The 21754-nt window shown below is 49.3% G+C and overlaps 2 protein-coding genes across 25 annotated transcripts; one reads left to right on the forward strand and one right to left on the reverse strand.

Annotated features, from left to right (window-relative positions):
• Positions 1-1439: 1439 nt before the first annotated feature.
• TUFM (Tu translation elongation factor, mitochondrial) lies at positions 1440-4987 on the forward strand. Its single transcript, XM_090277459.1, has 10 exons — positions 1440-1573; positions 1675-1869; positions 2330-2496; positions 2758-2862; positions 2949-3113; positions 3262-3394; positions 3479-3583; positions 3702-3853; positions 3945-4064; positions 4640-4987. Exons 1-10 carry the CDS (start codon positions 1531-1533, stop codon positions 4811-4813), a joined length of 1359 nt encoding a protein of 452 aa, XP_090133585.1. The 5' UTR covers positions 1440-1530; the 3' UTR covers positions 4814-4987.
• A 4333-nt stretch (positions 4988-9320) lies between these two features.
• Positions 9321-21497, reverse strand: ATXN2L (ataxin 2 like). 24 transcript variants are annotated; one of them, XM_090277480.1, is made up of 24 exons: positions 20897-21493; positions 19353-19389; positions 19094-19150; positions 18941-19012; positions 18406-18556; positions 17873-17997; positions 17024-17115; positions 16373-16573; positions 15345-15520; positions 15086-15193; positions 14114-14326; positions 13954-14025; positions 13631-13701; positions 13161-13456; positions 13011-13080; positions 12328-12474; positions 12128-12200; positions 11847-12034; positions 11379-11508; positions 11167-11288; positions 10792-11004; positions 10425-10614; positions 10062-10098; positions 9321-9793 (listed from the first exon to the last, which is right to left on the reverse strand). In XM_090277480.1, the coding sequence occupies exons 1-23, from the start codon at positions 21199-21201 to the stop codon at positions 10067-10069; spliced, it is 3141 nt and encodes a 1046-aa protein (XP_090133606.1). In that variant the 5' UTR covers positions 21202-21493; the 3' UTR covers positions 9321-9793; positions 10062-10066. The 24 variants fall into 24 exon arrangements, with proteins under 24 accessions (XP_090133606.1, XP_090133587.1, XP_090133612.1 ...); XM_090277461.1 differs by having other exon boundaries at positions 10062-10221; positions 10371-10614; XM_090277476.1 differs by having other exon boundaries at positions 9751-9816.
• Positions 21498-21754: the final 257 nt, after the last annotated feature.

The raw sequence follows: 21754 nt of genomic DNA on the forward strand, positions 1-21754 counted from the left end.
TATCTGTTTCAATCAGCCAATGTAAATTCTGTCATCTGTAAATCAAGCTCCGGAGGATGCTATCATATATCAACAGCTCTATAAAAATTTCTCTCCTTTTGGACTTCTCTGAGCACTGTTTCTCAAGTTTCAGTTATTCATGCACTATCTTCCCCCAAATTTGTTTAATATTCATTATCACCCATTATATTATCTACCAAATATTGCTTTTAAAGTTGATTCATATTTTAAACAGTATTTACTTATGCATCTTTAAGCTAATGCATATTAATGTGTGTGTGTGTGTGTGTGAGATAAACAAGTATGGTTTCCCTGTCTGTGCCCAGACCCTACTGAATCATAATTTCTAAGGGGGGAATCTAGTCCAAATTGAATGCTAGGATCTGATGAATTTTGGAAACATTAACCAGGATTCAATAAGCAACTGCTATTATCGTCCCAAGATGATGAAATGATGCACGTTAAAGGTTATATACTACCCTTGCACTAATTCATTCAGTCAACAGACATCTACTGAGCACTTTTACTGGGTGCTGCGCCCTGTCTTAGGTGCTGAGGACAAGAAAGACTCAGGCTGCTCTTAAAGGTGCCTGAGGCTGGTTCCTCCCCCTTGGTGTCAACAGTAAAATTGGGTGGCTGTGGCAAACATCAAGGGAATTATTTCTTTTACTGCTGAGGTGCGACAGGATTGAATGGCAAAGCTTTGTCTGCCCCGCAGGTTGTGAGCAAAGAGGACAGGTATTTGAGGGTTAAGGACTTTGCGACCTGGAGGCCCCCAGGACCCCCCTACCTCCTGCCCAGCTCATTTACTCTCAGAGCAGGACTTCGCGATCTACGTAGTAGATATTACTACTGTAATCCCTTTTTACAGATAAGAAAACAAAAGGCTCCGCAGAGAAGATGGGTCACACTTGAGCCCCACGCCCGAAAGGCTCCCAGGACAGTCTTCTCAGCCTGGCTGCAGGACCTCGTTCTACCTCCCGCTGCGGCGTAAGGGCCGCCAGATCTCTCGTCTGACACGCCCATCGGGTATGGGTCGGACTCCAGGGAGTTCGAGTCTTGGACGTTCCTGAGCAGTCCTCGCGGAGGCCTCCTCTGCTTTGTGGAGGCCGGAACCCTCCTTCCGGACCCGGCCGAAATCGTACCTAACTCTTCGGCTAACCTGTCGCTCTGGGAATGACTGAGTCCATGGGTCTTCGGGGCGCTGGTGCAGTATGGGACACTCCACATCGCCCCCGGCGCCGCCGGAGAGAACTGCGAGCTCCCCTTCCTCCGTGAGGCCCGAGCGCGTTGTGGAAGTCCCCAACCTTCCCCTCCTCCGAGCACCGGTATTCACCTTCCTTGACGTCTTCCGTCCCGGGCCCGGAAGTCGGCGGAGATGGCCATAGAAATTGGTGGCTAGAAGCACCCAGACTTGCCCTCTGGTCCTCACTTCCGCCGGAAGTGTCCTCTAGTCGCAATTGCCCTCTCTCTGCACGCGCCGGCATCGGATAGTCGGTACCGGGTACTCGGGGCTTGACTGCGAGCACAATGACTGCCACCGCACTGCTGCGCGCGACGTCCCTCTTCAGCGGTGAGGGGGCGGGGAGGGCGATGGCGGTCAGGGACTCGTGGGGGTCCCGGGGAGTGGCCTGGCTTGGATCCGCGCCGTGATTCCAAGGCTCTGTCCCGCAGGTTTTGGCGCCAGCCCGACCCCACTACTGCAGGGCTTGTTACAGCCGCTGAAGGCCCCGGCACTGTCCCTCTTGTGTCGCGGCCTGGCCGTGGAGGCCAAGAAAACCTATGTGCGTGACAAGCCCCATGTGAATGTGGGTACCATCGGCCATGTAGACCACGGCAAGACCACACTGACCGCGGCCATCACAAAAAGTAAATGGGGTTGCAGTGGGGGCATCAGGCAGTGTCCGCTCTGCAAGCGGGACTTGGAGCCACGGAGGTGGGGCCGGAAGAGTGGCTGCTGGAGGTGTTTAGTTTAGCCCCAGGAACCGGAACTCCAGTGGTCCGTGGGTTGGAAGATGCAGGAGACAGACTTCCCCTGAACAGGAAGAGTTTTTTGATGCATGAATTGGGGGACTTTAATGGCCTCTCTAGCTGTAGGGGCTGTCCTGTAAGCAGAAGCTTTACCTCAGAAAGTCGTTGGGCAGGACCTTGAAGCTCTTGATAGCATTTCTTTCTGACTGGTTATCTCTCCTGGAGGAATTGAGGGAGGGGTCATCCTCCCACGCTATCCGTTGTTTCAACTGGGAGGGACCCAGAAGTGTGGCCTGAGCCCTGCCTCTACCTAGGGAACTTGAGCTGAGAGCTGTGTTCTCTTTTCTCCCCCCATTAGTTTTAGCCGAGGGAGGTGGGGCCAAGTTTAAGAAGTACGAGGAGATTGACAATGCCCCTGAGGAGCGAGCCCGTGGTATCACCATCAATGCAGCTCATGTGGAGTATAGCACTGCTGCCCGCCACTATGCCCACACAGACTGCCCAGGTCACGCAGATTACGTTAAGGTGAGAGTGTTGCTGGGGACAGGGCCCGGAGCTGCCTCCTGTCAGGAGAAATGTTAGGCTTGTGGGGAGGAGATTAAGATACTCAAGATGTGTAGGTTTGAGATTGTGGATTTGTGGGCATAGCCACTTATGTGGAAATGAGGAAATGGTAGAGAAAGGTAAGCTTCTGTTCCTAACTGCTGTCTGTGCCTGTCTAAATTGATGTGGATCTGAGGAGGTCACTAAACTAGGCTGAGTATATTCTTTCCTTCTCCTACGCAGAATATGATCACAGGCACTGCCCCCCTTGATGGCTGCATCCTGGTGGTGGCAGCCAATGATGGCCCCATGCCCCAGACCCGAGAGCACTTATTACTGGCCAAACAGGTATGCAGAGCCCGGGGAGGAGTGGAAAGAGGAAGAGTGGGGAGTTGAACCAGTTAGGACACCATCTCCCTCTTTCCCATCAACAGATTGGAGTAGAGCATGTTGTGGTGTATGTGAACAAGGCAGATGCTGTCCAGGACTCTGAGATGGTGGAGCTAGTCGAGCTGGAGATACGGGAACTGCTCACTGAGTTTGGCTACAAAGGGGAGGAGACCCCGGTCATCATAGGCTCTGCCCTCTGTGCCCTTGAGGTGAAGGCAGGGTCAGGCAGGGGCTGCTGGTAGAGGGTGGGGCTGGATAGACATCCAGAGCTGTGCTCTGAGTCTGAGGAGTGGTTCTTGGTAAATAGAATGTAAATTTCATAGTCCTTTGATTTCCCTTCCTGGCCCCACCCTCCAGCAACGTGATCCTGAGCTAGGCCTGAAGTCTGTGCAGAAGCTGCTGGATGCTGTGGACACTCACATCCCAGTGCCCACCCGGGATCTGGAGAAGCCTTTCCTGCTGCCTGTAGAGTCAGTTTACTCTATCCCTGGTGAGGACTGGGCTCATTTGCATTCCTCCCCCCTTGCAAGAGCCTCACCCACAGTCCCTGATGTCCTGTCTTGTTCCCTCACAGGCCGGGGCACTGTGGTGACAGGTACACTAGAACGTGGCATTTTGAGGAAGGGAGATGAGTGTGAGTTCCTGGGACATAACAAGAATATTCGCACTGTGGTGACAGGTATAGGAAGAAAGCCTTGAGAACCTGGGACTGGCTCCAGGATGACCTTTCCCCTTGCAAATCCCATGTGTCTTCCCTCTGCCCCAGACCATCCTTCCTTGTCTCTTTTTCCTCCTAGGCATTGAAATGTTCCATAAGAGCTTGGAGAGGGCAGAGGCAGGTGATAATCTTGGGGCCCTGGTTCGAGGCTTGAAGCGGGAAGACCTGAGACGTGGCCTGGTTATGGCCAAGCCAGGTTCCATCCAGCCCCACCAGAAGGTGGATGCACAGGTGAGGGCTCCAGGTGATGGTGGGCAGGGCTGACTGAGACAAATTGTCCCCTAGCGAGGCAGTGCTTTTAGCCACTTGGTCTGTCTTCCAGGTTTACATCCTCAGCAAAGAGGAAGGTGGCCGCCACAAGCCCTTTGTATCTCACTTCATGCCTGTCATGTTCTCCCTGACTTGGGACATGGCCTGTCGTATCATCTTGCCTCCAGGGAAGGTGGGTATAGGAATGCGAAGGAGCACTGTTCATTATCAGGTTTGCCTCACAGTTCCAAAGATGTATGTAACAATGTGGGTGACTTTTCCTGGGGTGAAGAGAGGCATGCTAATATAGATGAAACTAGTTATGGAAGTGTCTGGACCAGTGGATTTAGGGGGAGTGAGTCCTCATCCTCATCCAATACTCTCTAGGCTGAAGTAGATTAGAAACCTAGCTATATTAGCATTTACCCCAAAAGACTTCCCAGGAAAGGGTATTTTTTCTTGAGAGTTTCACTATACATAGGGCTTAGAAGTCAGTAAGAAACATGCATAACCCAAAATTTCCTCAACATTTTTCCTTGAGAATGAACCTTAGAACAGTGATGAGTGGTCCTTTTTTTTTTTTTTTTTTTTTTTTTTTTTACTTTTGCATATCCTGTTTGCGTCTGCCTGACAGCTGGGGATGAAGCTGTCCCCAGAAAGAATAATCATCCTATTGTGTTTCCCCATACCTTTCACCTTGATAGCCATCAAACAGTTGGAATGAAGGCACCCTGGAGGCCATGCATGATCCATTTCTGCCTCTTCCAGGAGCTTGCTATGCCTGGGGAGGACCTGAAGCTTAGCCTAATCTTGCGGCAGCCAATGATCTTAGAAAAAGGTCAGCGTTTTACTTTGCGAGATGGCAACCGGACCATTGGCACTGGCCTCGTCACTGACACGCCGGCCATGACTGAGGAGGACAAGAACATAAAGTGGAGTTGAGTCGGGACTTCTGCTCAGGCCTGTATGTTCAGGGCTGTGCTGGCCAGTGTTCTATTCTGCTTCTCAGGTCCCCTTTCCAGGACATAGGCTGCAATCCAGCAGAGTTGCAGCTAGACTGACACTTCCCCGTGGCCTGCCAGGTGAGGCAGGTCAATAAACGTTTGTGAATAGTAAGCTAGCTTGGGTCTTGTGTCCTTTGTGTAAATTGGAAGGGTGAGGGGAGGATAAAAAGGGACAGAAGCCCAGAAGGTACCCTGGAGCCATTTTTACTGAGCTCTCTCTAGCTTCAGGAGTTCCTTTCTATGGTACAGGCTGGAAAAGCTCCTCTTTTTAAAGCTGTCAGCACTGCTGTGGCAACTCTGGAGAAGCCAAAGGGTTGAAAACTTGTCTAATGAGCTTTGTATGCTACAGTAGGATATTGCTGGATATCCTTCTTGGAGAGTGTGAAAGGATTTCTCACCTGGAGCCAGCAGTGGCTCAGCTCATCTCCTGGAGCAGTTAAATTCCAAACAGGCTTGAGAAGTTGCAGAATGGTTTCACTTTCAACATTTGATGTTTTATCACATATGCAGAGAATGAAATGCTGGGCAGATTTTTAACAACGTGAATTGACTGACCAGGATGCTAACTTGAAACAAAAAAGGCAACATTCAGGGGGAATTAATGGGTACACCTTTCAAACTTGGATCCTCACTAATGACTATATTCCAGACATCCTATCGACAAGCATTCCTGAGAGGGGAGGCTCTCTGATGTGAAAGCTGTTTTGAGAAACTCAACCTGATGACTCCAGAGAGAAAAGCTGTGTGAAGAGGCTCAAGGGAATGGGGACTTAACTTAGAGCAGGTCTACTTGTTTTACCATCATTGCCCAAGGAGTGGCTGAAAGTTTTCATAGGTTCCTGACTGGATAGTGTATGGTTTCCTTCCAACTTTGAGATTTTAGCTCTTAGCAGTTAAGTCCAAACCAATCCATAGTTCTTCCTTAAAGCATCAAAAGGACTATGCAGTAACATCTGCAGTTAAATTGCTCTCTTACCTATCTCTCATCTGCACTTCAAGCATCCTCAGCCCAGTTGAAGACTTCCCTGCTTCTTCCATCATTGCCCGACCCCAACTGACACCCACTATAGAGCTCTTTAACTTGGGACCTCAAAACTGCCCATCTTTAGCACCCAATCAGCTGCTAACAATCCCTTTTTTCACTTACCTGTATATACCACCCCTCTGTCTCCTAATCCCATGCCTGCCCACCAGGTTTCAGATTCTCACAGCCTGGGAATTCTTTCCTAATATCTAGGTTTCATTCTTCCTTTTGCATTCAGCCAATTTTCTCTGGCTTTCGTTACTGCTGAAATCCCCCTGCTAAAGGTGAAATTATTTCCATTTCACAGCAAGAAAAAAAGTAAGACTTCCCACTGCCTTGAAAAGAAAAACCCAAATCCTCTGAAGTCTTTTCTACATTCCTTGCTTGGCTCTTGTCCTGTCCACAAACCCTAGTTTAACTCAGACTCCCTAAACCTGGCTCTTCAACCCAGCACTCTTAACTTCTCCCACTGCAACTTCATCTTTATAGGCCTTACCCATACCCAAGACCTCTCACCAGTCAGGCCTTTGTTTCCAGTTGCCACTCACACTAAAGTGCTTTTCAGTGTAGGAGGTCAACATTCATGAGGACCAATTTTGAGGTGAGAAATTTGTCACTAGGTTAGGTGACCTGTGTGACAAAGAGCCAGAAGGGCAGCATCCTTAGGCTATAATGCCACACCTGCCCCATCTTGGGAACCACAGCACCCCACATTTCAGACTAATAACTCTTGGGTTGGCCAAAAACTAGCATTTTCTCGTACTATGGATCTAGTACTTAATTGTCTTTACCTTAATTTTAAACAATTTTGTTAGATTATATTGTGACAGCTGTCACATCGACATGCATTTTAAAAAACATACCAAAATTGGTTAACTTTTGTGGAGCCATTTTAATATTGAAGATGGAAGACAACATTTTTGGCATACTATGCTTTATTATTTCAATAAAGGTAAAAGCACAAATGAAATGCAAAACAGATTTGAGCAGTGTATGGAGAAGGTGCTGTGACTGATGGAATCTGTCAGAACTGGTTTGCTAAGTTTCATGCTGGAGATTTCTTGCTGGACAACGTTCCACAGCCCAGTAGACCAGTTGAAGTTGAAAGCAATCAAATAGAGATATTGAGAACAAGCAACGTTATGCAGGTGATAGCCGACATACTCAGAATATCCAAATCAATAAAATTAGTGAAAATGAAAAAATATATTGGAGACTTCCGGCCAAGATGGAGGCGTAAGTAGACAAGCTTCGCCGTCCTCTACAACCATAAGAAGGAATACAACTACCTCAAAACTAAAAACAACCAGAACTACCAGAAAATCGAACTGCACAGGAGTCCAACAAAGAGAGAAAGAAGTGATACTCATCCAGACAGGTAGGAGGGGCAGGGCCGGGGCGGAGAAGACATGGTGTGTGGAGGAGGTGGCAGCAGCTGTGGCTGGCCAGTGTAAAGCCCAGTCACATATTATAAAAGTAGGGAGGGACACCTGAAGAGTGATCTCAGCCCAGACCAGACCATGCAGCTCACAGCCCCAGTGCCAGGGAAAACTGAACCTCATTGCTTGCAACTGTGCAAACCAGTGGGGGTTGGGGTGGAGGAAGAAACTGCCAGTTTCTCAGTAGAGTCCGTTTGTTTAGAGGGCTCACATGGTCCTAAGTCTCTGCAAACCCACCTACTCTGGGAACCACAACCACGGCAACAGCTAGAGAGGCGCCAGTCCCATACAGGAAGTGGGAGAAGTGCATGGAAAAGGGGAGAGTGCTGAGCAAGCAGCATTGTTCCCTCTCAGACCCTGCCCCCATGTACAGCACCACAACGTGGTGAAACAGGTTGTCCCATACTGACGAATACCTAAGGATCTGCCCCTTACAATGTAACGAGTGACAGCTCACCTGACACACAGGCAAACACAGAAGGCTGTCAAGTTGAGGAAACAGAAGTATAGCCCACAGAGGGAACAGATCAAGGCTCCAGTGGGAGAACTAAGCTACAAGGAGATAGCCAACCTAAAAGACAGAGTTCAAAGCACTGGTAATAAAGATGCTCAGACTTCACAAATGTGCCTGAGTATAGCATATGCAGAAGTGAAGGCTATGCTAAGTGAAATGAAGGAAAATCCATATGAAACCAATGGTGAAGGGAAGGAAACCAGGGTTCAAATCAATGATTTGGAACATAAGGAAGAAATAAACAGTCAACAGGTACAGAATGAAGAAACAAGAATTTTTAAAAATGAGAAGAGACTTAGGAACCTATGGTACAATTTTAAACATGCCAATATCTGAATCATAGAGGTGCCAGAAGAAGAGCAAGATATTGAAAACTTATGTGAAAAAATAATGAAGGAGAACTTCCCAAATTTGGCAAAGGTAATAGACATACAAGTCCGGGAAGTAGAATCCCAAACCAGCAAGACCCAAAGACGACCACACCAAGACATATCATAATTACAATGCCAAAGGTTAAAGATAATCTTAAAAGCAGCAAAAGAAGAGAGTTACTTACAAAGGAGTTCCTATAAGACTATCGGCTGATTTCTCAAAAGAAACTTTGCAGGCAAGTATGAACTGGCAAGCAGTATTCAATGTGATGAAAAGCAAGGACCTATATAACCTAGATTACTCTATCCAGCAAAGCTATCATTTAGAATGGAAGGGCAGATGAAGTGCTTCCCAGACAAGGTAAAGCTAAAGGAGTTTATCATCACCAAGCCATTATTACATGAAATGTTAAAAGGGACTTAAGAAAAAGAGGATCAAAAATATGAACACTAAAATGACAACAAACTCACAACTATCAATAACAGAATCTAAAAAACACAAACTAAGCAAACCACCAGAATAGGAACAGAATCATAGGTAAGGGGATCACTGGGAAGGTTATCAGCTGGGAGGGGGAAAGGGGAGAAATGCGGAAATGGTGCAGGGATTAAGCAGCATTAATTCACAGGTCAAATTAGACAGGGAAGTTAATAATATAGGAAAGGGTGAAGCTAAAGAACTTACATGCACGACCCATGGACATGAACTAAGGGGGGGCGGGATTGCTGGAGGATGAGGGGTACTGGGCAGAAGGGAGCAAAGGTAAGAAAAAATTGGGACAACTGTAACAGCACAATCAATAAAATATACTTAAAAAAGAAAGAAGGCCCTGGCTGGTATGGCTCAGTTGATTGAGCGCTGATCTGTGAACCAAAGGGTAGCCGGTTCCATTCCCAGTCAGGGCATATGCCAGGGTTGCGGGCCAGGTCCCCAGCTGGGGGCGTGCCAGAGGCAACCACACGTTGATATTTCTCTCCCTCTAAAAATAATAAAATAATAAAAAAAGTCTTATTTTACAAAAAAAAAATTGAACAGACTTTGACCAACCCAATAGAATCTTACTCTGTTCTCCAAAGATGAAACAGAAGCAGGTAAGTTAGTTTAAAATTTTATTTTTTTTTAAATTTTTTAAATATTTTTATGTAATAAAAAGTAAAAGTCCTTGTCCAACCATCCTTGTGGGGTGTCTTGTCTCTCACTCAGATCATTCAAGTTAATGGGGAAGAAAGAACAGGGGGCCCAAGTCTGACATTATAAATAATAGAAAATAAAAGATCTTTTGTCTCCAGCGGGGGTAAGGATGGGAGGACAAGATGGGGTGGGGATGGGCAGGGCAGAGCAGGAACCCCTCCCCCCCTGCTGGACCCTGACCCACCCACTTTGAGGCCTCTCCCATTCAAGGTGCTTGGCAGGAATTCCCCCAGCTCCCCAAGGGGAAAGGGGAGATTGGGGGGCTGGGACTGGTCCGAGCTGCTGGGGGAAGAGACATAGATCACTCTTCCCTCCACTCATGGAGGTCTCAGGTCGCGGCCAGGACAATCTTCAGTTCCCCGGGGGGTGGAAGGGGAGCTGCTGGGAGGGATGAGATTGAACTGGTTGGAGGGGAAAGAGAAGAGAGCAGGAGCATTAGAACCCAAGTAGCTGTCCCTTCATCCAATGCCGTCCAGTGTGGGGTGTGGGGGGAGTGTTTGGGTAGGAGCGGCATCCTCAAGGTGTCTCATGGGGCTGTCAGAAGCACAGATCAAACACTGTTTCCCAGTGAGCCAGAGCCCTTACTTGTGTGCCCAGCTCAGCCCCCCACACCCCAGCCTGGCCCTGTCTGCTGCGCTGACCTTACCTCGGCTAAGTCAGGAGACAGTCGGGGTCACTGAGAGCTGGGGAGGCAGTGGGGAGGGGGGCTGCTGGATCACAACTGAGCGAGGACGGAGGGAAGCAAAGGACAGAGCCAGGAGCAAGCCCCTGGCGGCGGCGACTGTGGCTTCTGCCCACCCTACATACTTCACAGACAGGTGCAGGTCGGCGGGCGCCCTGTGGGACAGCCCTGCCTCCAAGACCCCTCATTCCCCACCCAGAACCCGTGCATCCTGCCCCACCTGCAGCCCATCAGCTCTTCCATGCCAAATTCCCCCAGCTAACGAGAACTCACGAATCCTGTCATCGGCTCCTCCTGGAAATCCAGGCGCCTGGCCAGGCTGCTCACCTTGGGGGTGTCCGATGTAGGGGTAGGGTGAGGGTGTGGAAGCTGAGAGTGCAGGCACCCCACTCTGGGGCACTGCGCCTTGGGGGGGGCCCCCATGGCTCTGGGGTGGGTGCAGCAGCATCACCTGGGGCGGGTGGGGAGCCCCAGGGTGAGGGGGTGGAGCTGCTGTGATTCCAGTTTGGACATGGGCCTGCAGAAAACAGAAAGTAGCTGGGAGCACCACAGAAGCTTGACAAAGGTGCTGAGAATACTAGCATCAGGAACACTAAGTAAAGGTGGCACTGGGGTCTCAGGAATAGGACAGCCTCATGGCTCAAGTCCTCAAGGCAAAACAGACCCAGATGAAGCAGGTCCCTCCAGCCCTTACCTGGGTAACATGGGCCATGTTGGTGAAGCCGTGGGGTAGCTGCTGGTGGGCATGGATGGCATACACAGCAGCTGGTTGGGGGAAGCTGCTCTGAGGGGACTGGGCGGAAGGTCCCGGTGGCAGAGAAGGCGGCGTGCCTGTTAGGGCCCCTGGGTGGTACAGATTCTGCTGTGGCTGTCCACTGCCCAGGTGTGGGGCCTGCCCTGCCTGGTGCTGTTGGGGGGAGGGGAAAAGTAAATGCCACTCACTCCTCTGTTACCCAGGCCTTGTTCCCACTGACCCCTGATCCTCCCCACTGGGGAAATATCCCAAGCTCGACTCTTCTTTTAGCCAACCACTCCTGTCCCAACCACTCAGATCACCCATGGCAGGCACCTGGACAGGACTGGGGGCCGCATGCTGGGACTGTGGCTGGCTCCCAGTAGGCGTGGTGGCCGGCTGTGGCTGGTGGGCATGGAGCTGTGTGGCATGGTGTGGATAGGACTGGTGAACAGTGGCTATAGTATGAAGGAGAGAACATCAGTGCTACACACACTGGAGGGGGCTGAGAAGCACCGCCTGGAGGGGAAGGGTCCAACAGAACTCACCATAAAGGGCTTGGGGGGCGGGCTGCTCTGTAGAAGGGTACTGAGGGGTAGAGGATGACACAATGGCCTGGGGATGGCTGCCCGATGTCAGCATGCGTGGGTTGCTCTGAAGCATGGGGGCAAACACCGGCTGGAATGGCAACGAGAGAAATGGTTAGTACGGCACAGGACTGGGAAGGCATAACTTCTGCAGAGCACCGCTCTGGCCTTGTCACAACTACCTTGTTGAACATTCACAATAACCTAACTACATAGATGCTACTTTATCAACAATTTATGTAACAGAGGAGAAAAAACCTAAGGCATATGTGGTTAAGTGCCTTACGACAGGTCCTACCAAAGACAGGACTGAAGAATAAGCCTGACCCACTGCCTGCCTCTCTCACCCAGTTCCTCTGAGTCTGGGAGGTGAGGATTGGATCTCTAGCAGAGCCTCTGTACCCCATGTCCCTCCTGAGCCTCGGTCACCTGTGAGGGGTAGTGGGCCATTGGCTGCATCATGGCAGGCTGGCCTGGGAACTGCTGTGGGTTGTAGGGGATGTAGGAAGAATAAGGTGTGGCAGCCACCAGAGGTGGGCCAGCAGCAGCGGCGGCCTGCATCATTGGAGGGGCTGAGGCTGGCTGGTGTTGGTCCGAGCGCTGGGGGGGCAGGGAACCTGGGAGTGGGGGGAAAATAGTGCAGAGCTCAAGCTCCATCTGCCAGGAGGCAATGGGCAACCCCATCGACTGCCCCTTGCTACCCTGCTCACCTTTCGCTCCCCGGTACTTGCCCTGCTGTCCAGGCACTGAATTGGATACAGGATACGGATACATCTGAGGAGCCTAGGGACAAGAACACAGATGAGACTGAATGAGTTGCTTATAAATGCCCAGTACAGGCCTGACTGGGTCCCCTCAGCCAGCCCAACCTAACCTCTTACCCTGGGGCCTATCTAGTCCCTTCTTTTACCTGAACAGCTGGTCCCATGTGGATCTGAGGTATGTAGGAAATGTACTGGGGGCTATACAGCCCACTCTGGCCTGCTGTCAGCACCGGGATGGAGGGAGTAGAATGAGTCCGGGGCCCTGGAGAAGTGGGAGTACTGGTGGATTTATTCTGTAAGAGACAAGGGAGAATGTTACAAAATAACTTAACAATTTTTCTATCTCCCACAGCAACCCCCTTGCCTATACAGCAACAGCATTTGCGGAGTAAGTACTGTGCGCCAAACCCATTCTACACTCTTATCTTGGTTAAGTCTCACATCAAACCCTAGGAGATGAACACACTCAAATTATAGATGACAAAACTGAGGCAGAGATATTAAGTGGCTTATAAATAAATACAGGGGTTTAAACCAAGTCAGTGGGTCAAAATGAAGCCCATGCTCCTAACTACCACACTCAGATACTCCTGAGCCAAATGCTAAATATTAGAGAAACACATAAACACTCGTTAGACACACATCATGATCCTCTACCACCCAGCTCTGAAACTTGTTTTCGCCAAACCAGCCCAACTGCTGCGATCCCTACACACTTTCATGTCTCCTGTCACTGCCTGACATCATGCCTGACATCAAGTGCTCCCCCCTCCTCAGTGCTGTTACCCCATTCCAAGTCTCCTTTATGGAAGATATTACCCCATCTCACCACAGACAGCAGAGGCTTTGCGGGATTGAACTCCTTGGCATTGGGATTCAATGTTGACTTCTTCACTTGTCTATGAGAGAAAAGTAAATAAATCCCCATAGCTTTCCCCTTATCACCCCTGACACCCACCCAACTCCTCACTCCACTCACTCAGCAACAGGGCCTTCATCCTTGTCATCTCCCTTGATGAGGCCCACTGGGGGGCTGCCGGTTTGGCTTGGGCAAGGTGGTGGGGGCTGATCTGACCCCTCAGTGCCTCCTGCTGGAGGGAGGGGTGGTTTGTCCTCCTTATCCAATATGGATTCTGTCTTGGAGGAGACTGGGGACCCCAAAGACTCTGAAGTCAATAGACCATCAACTTCCTTCTCCTTCCCTTTGGCCTCGTCCTTTAAGATCCGGGGAGGAAAAGGATCCAAGCTGGTCTCGGGAGAGCTACTGGGCTGAAGCTGGAAGGAGAGAATCACATGCAATATTGGTCCAGATCCAAGGCCTTGATTCTTTCTTTATCCTTGCACTCATCTCTTGTATCCCACCTAATCCTATGCCTCTTCTGTAAGCTCCCCACACCCACTTCACCTTCATCCTGTTAACATCCTAGCTCATTCCTACACTTCTCTCACCTTAAACTGGGCTCCAAACTTTCTTAGTTCTTCCAGTTGAAAGCGTTTCTGTTCATTCTGAAGGCCAGGGACTATGAAAACAGTGAAAAATGAGAAAATATACATTTCCTTTCTCAAAGGTGGCTACACAATGCCAGCAGCCCACAGGACAAAAAACAAAAACAAAAAAACAAAAGACAGAGGAACTCTTGAAGATCCTATAAGAGAAATTAGGATCAAAGGTCTAACAGACATTATTTTTGAATTCCAACAACTTTCCTAACTGAAATGCTCTCCTAATCAAAGGAACATTATACTTTGGTAGAACAAAACAATATACTCACCTTTCCCAGATATTCGGGACAGCTCCTGGGATTCCAGAGTTCTCCCAGGTTCCTTGACCAGAAGTTCTTTTACTGAGCAAGAGGAGACAGGCGCCTGAAGGTCTTTCTTCCCACAACCACACATCACATTGTCCACAGCCCTCAACCATCTGGCTCTTACCATCTGTGGAGGCCAGTGAGATCTTTGGAGAAGCTGGGGAAATGGAGCCTACTCCAGGGTCCACAACTGATGATGTCACAGGGATGGAAGCTGAAGAGGTTGGTACTGCTGAGCCAATGGGAGGCTCAGTACAGGAAGCTGAGACTGGGGCAGGGGCAGCTGATTTGGGAGAGCGCGGGGGGTACATTCGGCCAACTGGAAGATAAGGGAAAGCTGTATAATGGTTACTGCTGGTCAATAAACCATGGGGATAAAGACTTACTAAACATCAATAAAACTTATCTACTTTTTAAAAAAAGATTTATTAATTTGTAGAGAGGGGGAAGGGTAAGAGAAAGAAAGGAGAGAAACAGCGATGTGTGAGGGAAACATCTCGATCGGTTACCTCACACACGCCCCCAACCAGAGGCCTGGCCTGCAACCCAGGAATGTGCCCCAACCAGGAATTCAACCCGTGACCTTTTGGTTCGCAGGCCAGGGCCCAATCCACTGAGCCATGCCAGCCAGGGCTATCCACTTTTTTATACGTAAGGCCAGAAACCTAAATGCCTACAAGGGTAAGGTAGGTAACAAGGTCGTCAAATGGCCTCATGGGCACCATGAAAGACTTAAAGGGGCAGTCATGACTCAGTTTCAGCCAAATGGAGCCATGTAGCAAGACAGGTCAGAGTTGGCAGAACCTCCTATATTTCAATAAAAATTAGAAATTTTCTATGATTTCTCCTGTTGTAGATGTTTGCTACTAATTTAAACAGACATCTGCCAGTCAGACACACCTATATAGACTGCTATGTTGTGGTTTCTGCACGAGGAAAACTGAAAAATTCTTTCCTAAAAAGCATAAACCAAATCCCTAAAACACCTTTCACATCTTGAAACTGTCTCCCACCCTAGCATTCCAACAACTGACATTATTTATATCCCTCTGTAAATTTCTATACATTTCTTCATATAACACTGCTGAAATTTTACCTGCAGGAGGTGGAACAGGAGCTTCTCCAGAAGGCCTACTGCTGGGTGAAGACAAAGTCTTGGCACCTCTCACAGGCCGTGGCGCCTTAGGCGACATGCGGGAAGGGCCTATTTTTTTTTTTTAAAGATGGGAAAAAAGATGCAGAGCACCTGTTATTACATTACCACCAATCCATCATCCTTCCAAATCACCTAAAACCATGCAATTTTCCTTCCAACCTCTTTCCCGTCCCCCACAAACGTGTGCTCTATAACTCACCTCCATTAATGCCACGCGTCTCAGAACCTGGGCCAGGGCTGCTATTGTCAAGATGGTGAGGGCCACGAGGGGGCAAAGAGCTAAGGCCAGGCCGGCCACCCCGAGAACTACTGCATCGAACTCCTCCCCGGGGACCTTCCCGAACTCGCTGGGGTAGAGGAATATACTTTCCCTCCCTGTGGAAGAGAGTTTAAATGAGATCAAGCAGCCAGAAAACCCATACATGTTCGAAAGATAAAGCCCTTCCTTCTGAAATGCACATGCATGCATGCGCGCGTGTGCGCACACACACACTGCCTGGCTCCAGCTTTTTGCACTATCCCACTTGAAGATCTGTCCTGGTTAAATGTTCTGTAGCTACAGCATTTTGACCTTATGTTGTGTCAACCCTGATCAGACCAACCAGGCTGATGCTCCATAATTCTATAACTCATAACGTAAGAGAAAGGTAGTATCATATCGTAGGTCAAGGTACATTTTTATAAGATACAGATCATCACATAGTTTGATTTTATTTTCACAAAGGAAAAATAAAGACATACATATGCACGAATATGCAAAGAAAAAAGGGAAAGACTATATATCAAAACTCTGAAACAATTTTTTTTCTAAATACATGAACTTTAAATTTTGTTACTATAGGCAAATCCCTTAACCACTCAAGATTTATTTAAATTTTAAAGTGATTTTAATTTTAGAGAGAGGGGAAGAGAGGGCAAGAAACATCAGTGAAAGAAACCTCGATTGGTTGCCTTCCGTAGGTACCCCGCGAGGACTAAACCTGCAACCAGACACGTGCCCTGACTGGAAATCGAACCTGCAACCCTTTGGTTCGCAGGATGACACCCAATGAATTGAGCCACATCAGCCAGGGCAACCATTCTAAATTTTAATCTCTCAAAATAAAAATTAGGAATAACTATTCATTAACCTACATCTCACATGGCTATGAAGCTTAAACAAAAGTGTACAGAACTCTTGGTCCACACAGCGAGCCTGAAAGATTCCAGGATGCCCCCAGGAATTACCTAGACACCAAGCTGGGGCTCTCTCGTCCTGAACCCTGCCGCTGAACTGCACTGTGCTTCTCTTCTTCAGTGCGTCCATCATCATTTTCCATGGCGATCCGTAGGCGGTACTGGGGGCTTGATTCAATCTCCCGAGCCAACTGGGCTGCACGCAGCTCCCGCTGACGAAATTCTTCTGAGTTGTCCTTCTCTAAGGGCACCCTGAGAGGACCACCAGAGACCATCACCATCCCAGTGTCAGAAAACAAAAGGAAAAACATTTCTATTACTCCTATCATAAGCCTAAGGATGTGGTGTTTAACCCCTTCAACTCGGCATATATTTAATGGGCATCTACTAGGTCCCAGGCAGAGCAGCAAGGCTTCTCTGAATCTGGGGAACACTTAGACATATATTTAAACACATTTTAAATTCTAGAGGAAAAGTATGGACAAGTAGATAAGCAGTTAATTATACCCATGAGGTGGTCTAGAATCAAAGTTAAAAGAAAACCTTTAAGAGCAGTTCACAAAGCACAAAAGAAGTGGGGAGAGGGCAATATGAACATGCAGGAAAGCATGAACAAAAGCTATGTTCCACCTAGAGACCTGCTCTTTTGTTGGTGACCCCAGGCCTCAAACTGCACCACATGGAGGGTACCAAGACACTCACGTGTAAGACGAAAGACTGCTATCATAGGTGGTCTTTACACCATAGTTCTCTTCATTGAACTTGAACATTTCATTAGGGTCCCATCCATTGGACTAAGGAGGAAGGAGGGAGAGTCTTTTAAAACCCAGCAAGGAAAGCAATAACCACCTGTCATTCTCCACCAGGCTGAAAACTTAAAAATCTGACCACACCAAAAGTGGAAATATAGAACTATAATAAGTTTTCAAGAACAAATCCATTTCCAGGTTTATATCCCAGAAAAATTCTGGTATATGTGCATGGATATACATGTTCTAAAAATTCAATAAGGCACTATAATGGACAAAAACCACGAATCAGTAAAGAGATAAATACAACATCAAGTTGTATACATACACGCGTATGTAAGTAGAACAGTACACAATAGTTAAGTTTTCAACTATATCTATGTAGCAACAGGAAACATTTAAAAACAGCCAGAAAAAGTAAATTCTTGTGCAAATTGAACAGCAAAATAATGCATTCACTCATGAAAAATTCTAAATGATTCGAAGTATAGTAGTAGTTATTTTTTGGAAGGGAAATGGGCCTACACAGTACTCACTCTTGTCTATACTTTTTGTTAAGTTGGAAAAAAAAAATGACTTGAAGCTGTCAGTCACAGATGGTAGGAGAACAGGTATTTTTTTGTTTCGTTATTTTCTGTACCTTTCCATTTGGAATCTGACTGTCACAAATAGGCAAAAGTAAATGATTTTCCTCCCCCCTCCCCAGAAGCAACTGGGTTCCAAGAATGACATCAATGTCAATAACCCACATTCTGGCAGCAGAGCTGCCAAGCTCTTGGGGTCTCAGGGAAGGAGACTGTACCATGTCAGACTCGAGGTCGTAGTCATCGCTGTTGCTGTCACCCCCCTCCCAGCGCTGAAGCACCTTCTCTTTGTGTTCCCCATTCACCTTCGAGTTCATGGCAATAGCTGAATCAGTGAACTTGTCTGTGGGGGCAGAGTTGAAGATCAGGAGTCATGATATTTCACAGGCTTTCCCCAAACACCTCTTCCCTGCCCACAAGTTGTTCAGAGGCAAAGAAAAGTTTATGTATGCCAGGGTTTGGGGATGGGGAGTGGACAGGCGCAGCATAAAACTCCCATCTGTTTTAATAGTTCAGAAGCGAGGAGTTCAAAACAAAGAAAAGAACCAAACATAGGCCAAATTCATCCCACTTTATCTTAAGACATCAAGACTCATCCCCAAAAAGAAAAATCCAACAATCTTCCTCAGAAAAAAAAAAAAAAAAAGAGATGGTAAAGTGGGTGGTTGTGGGGGGTGAATCAAGTCATCACATAACTGCTCTCCGCTCTCCACTCACAGAAAGGGCTTGATTTACTAGCCCGGCACAATACCTTTAGTGGCATAATTGAAGTCAACATTTCGGAAGTGGACGAGCATGACATCACTTGGCTTAAACACCATGGTGTCCACAATGTCTTCCCGACGAGGGCCACCTACTGGCTCAGATGCTTTCCGGTGCACAGCGTCTACTGCCAGTTCAAACTAAAAAAGTTCCATTTCCAAACACCCAAGGGTCAGTATCAAGAAACACAAAGGCAAAAGCATGACTATTTTTCTCTTACCCTTTCTAAACTTTTCCTAACACCACGTATATAAAATATCTTCTCAATATCAGCCACAGGACTTAGCAAAAATCCCAAAGCTAAACTTTCATATTTTAAAGTTTAAGCATTTTTATATTTAAGTACCCAGCCCTCAAATTTCAGACCCACGTCTTTCACAGCCTGCAGCACTACTCCAGCACATGCCGACAGAAACAGCCACAATGTTGTCCATTCCCACTAAGTTCACATCTTCAATGAGCCTACTTCATTCTCTTCCTCCTTCCACGCAACTCCAAGAATAAGCTAGTTAGAGTACACTGACCTTTGAGCTCAAAGTCTTGAAGATACCTTCATAGGTGGTACCATTCTTCACCTTTACATCGCAAGTGGAGCCCTAGAAAAGTGGGAAAAATAGTGTCTCCAGCACAGATACATTACATCCTTCAAACAACCTTGGGGTTAGATACCCGCTTACCACAACAGCTGTAAGAAAATGCAGCATTCTGGAATTGTTGTAGACACCCTCAAATACCTGTCAGCAATACAGGAGGGGAAGGAAAAATAGCCAGTCAGCATCTTACCTTCCTTCTAAATGTCCACACTCCACACATACAACCACCTTGTATGTGCTGGGCTACCTGCCCTTCTGAGCCCATCTGACTAGGTCTGCACCAAATCTGTCCTATATTCCCACATATCTGTCATTTAGATCTCTGTACTTTCAGGGCACTCACCGGTGACTGTGGGGGTCCCTTTCCTGTGCTTTGTCCCCTATAAAAGGAAATAAGAAACTAGTTATTTAAATCTGTTCAAGCCCTCTCACACAATTAATTTCAAAGGATTTAGTATCCTAGAACCACGTACCATATGAAAATGCTGATCTAAACTACAATTAATCAACAAGATTTTCACACTCTCACCTTATAGAGGAAAAGGCATAAGCATTACAAACCAGTGAACACATTTCCTTCAAACGCCAGTAAAGGACTTCAATTAACAACCATTGTCTCACTTTCTCCAAGGGGCCAGAGCGGCATGCTTATAAAAGACCAATGCTACAATATTCGATAACTAATCATCCATCTCAAATGCAAAAGAAGCTCAGGGAGTGCAGATTCGTAAGTACCTAGCTAAGGCACGTTACCTCCCAAATAGAAAAGACAATTTTCAGAGCCTGATGCTCCAATCCCTGGGAGGAGGGGTAGTCTCTCTACAACCTACCCTGTAGACCTCTGTACTCATTAAGCCAATAACCCACTCTGGGAGGGGTCGTCAGTTGCCTGGTAATCCTGCTCCTTGCTGGCTGATGTAACCAGCGGCTAAGGAAGGCGCTGAGGGGGCCGTTGGCAGGGCAGGGGGACAGCGCAGCCGCAAAAGGCATCCACCGGGAGGCCTCGCCCGGTCTGCGACTGCGCACTAAGCCTCATGGGCCTCTTCAAAATACCCCTCCCGCGATCAGAACCCACTGCGCCTGCGTGTAACGCCACGCTCAATTCCATTAACCCATACAGAGAAGAAACCGAGTGCAGTGTCTCCCACCTAACAACGAACCCCTCCATGCACACTCCCAGCCACTGCCCTATTACCCGGGGCTCCCGGCCGCGCGGGTCATGAGACAGAAAATCCACGCGCACGTACGTAAAGAGCGCGCGCGCTCTGGAGATTCCCAGGACACCGCAGTCCTCCTAGTTGTCTCTCCTTCCGTTCCCCCCCACCCATCCCGCTCCCCTCCTACTGGCCAGACCAGGAAGGAGGAGGTGGCAACCCGCTCCAAGTCCCTCCCTCTCCATTGGCTAAACTGTGGGCCGCGCGCCCCCCCTCCATTGGCCACAGCCCGAACCCCTTCCCGTAGCTGACTCCCCATTGGCTGAAGCTGGGAACCGCGAGACCCTTCGCGGCAATGGAGCTAGGGACCCCATCACCTCTTCACCCCCCCAACTCTTCGTTCTGACGGCGTTAACAGGATGCGCCCTGCCTGCCCTTAAGGCCCAGGCCGCGAGCCTTGACTAGAGTGTGAGAGCTGAGCCTGGTCCTTAATTAAATGGCCTGGTGGCTACTGGGGAACCCTTCTCCTCCGACTTGTTAGGACCTGAGTGGGCACATCCCTATCTGCACGGGGGTGGGGGTGGGGTTCTCCCTCCCCCTGGCGTCCCTCAAATGTGGCCAGAATAGGAGTCCGCCTCGCGCCGTGTTTTGAGCTCCCAGCTGCCGGGCCGGAACCAAGCCGCTGCCTCCCCACAGCGTGCGCTGCAGCGCCCGGAAACCCACCCCTCCTTACCTGGCGCTGCCGATGGCCGCTGCCCCCGGCCTCTCCTGATGTTGCTGCTGCTGCTGCTGCGGCGGCTGTGGCGCCAAGATATTCTCGGCTCCCCGGCGGAGCCCGCTCCCAGTAGGGGCTGCAGGCCCCAGGCAGGAGGAAGCGGCAGCAGGAGCTCCTGGGGGCGCCGAGGTGGAGGCCAGGGGGCCCGAGAAGCCACCGTTGGGAGGGCTTGTGCCCCCGGGAGGCCGTCGGGCCACGGCCTGTTGCGTGGGGGGCGGCTGCTGGGGCTGGGAGGTCTGTTGTGGCGGCTGAGGCTTCAACATGATGGCAGCGTCCGGAAGGGGAATTAAGGGGAAGGGAGAGAGGAGGCTGGGGCTAGGCCCCCGCCGGAGAGCGCGGGAAGCAAAGGGGACTGAGAAGCTGGGGACCCGCCGTTGGCGGGCGGGGGGTGAGTCCCGCGGTGTCAGGGGTGGGTAGAGAAGATCTCGGCACGAGGAAGCACCGCGCCGCGAGGCGGAAGGTGTGGGGGGGGGTCTCGCTGGCTGGAGGAAAGCGAGAGGGCGCGAGCTGGGCTGGCGCGCGTGCGTGTCGCCGGGGAAAGGGGAGGAGGAGGAGCGCGCGGGCGGGAGCTCCCGAAGGGGGAGGGGCGGGAAAGCGGCGGCGGTGTCTGCGCGCACTGGGTCGCTTGGCTCGGGAGAGAAAAGCGAATAAAGAAAGGTGAACCTCGCGCCCCCAGCCTTTGGAGTGGGGAAGCAGCAGCGCAGGCGCTCACGCGCGCCAAGGATTTAGGGTCTCTAGTTCTCTAACAGCCCTAGAGGCTGTCGGCGGCCGCTGTCGCTTCACAATGAGCGTGTGAAGCGCTGGGGGAGGAGCTGA

Source organism: Furipterus horrens, unplaced genomic scaffold, assembly GCF_987537825.1.
Source record: "Furipterus horrens unplaced genomic scaffold, mFurHor1.1.pri manual_scaffold_5, whole genome shotgun sequence".
NCBI classification, from domain to species: Eukaryota; Metazoa; Chordata; class Mammalia; order Chiroptera; family Furipteridae; genus Furipterus; species Furipterus horrens.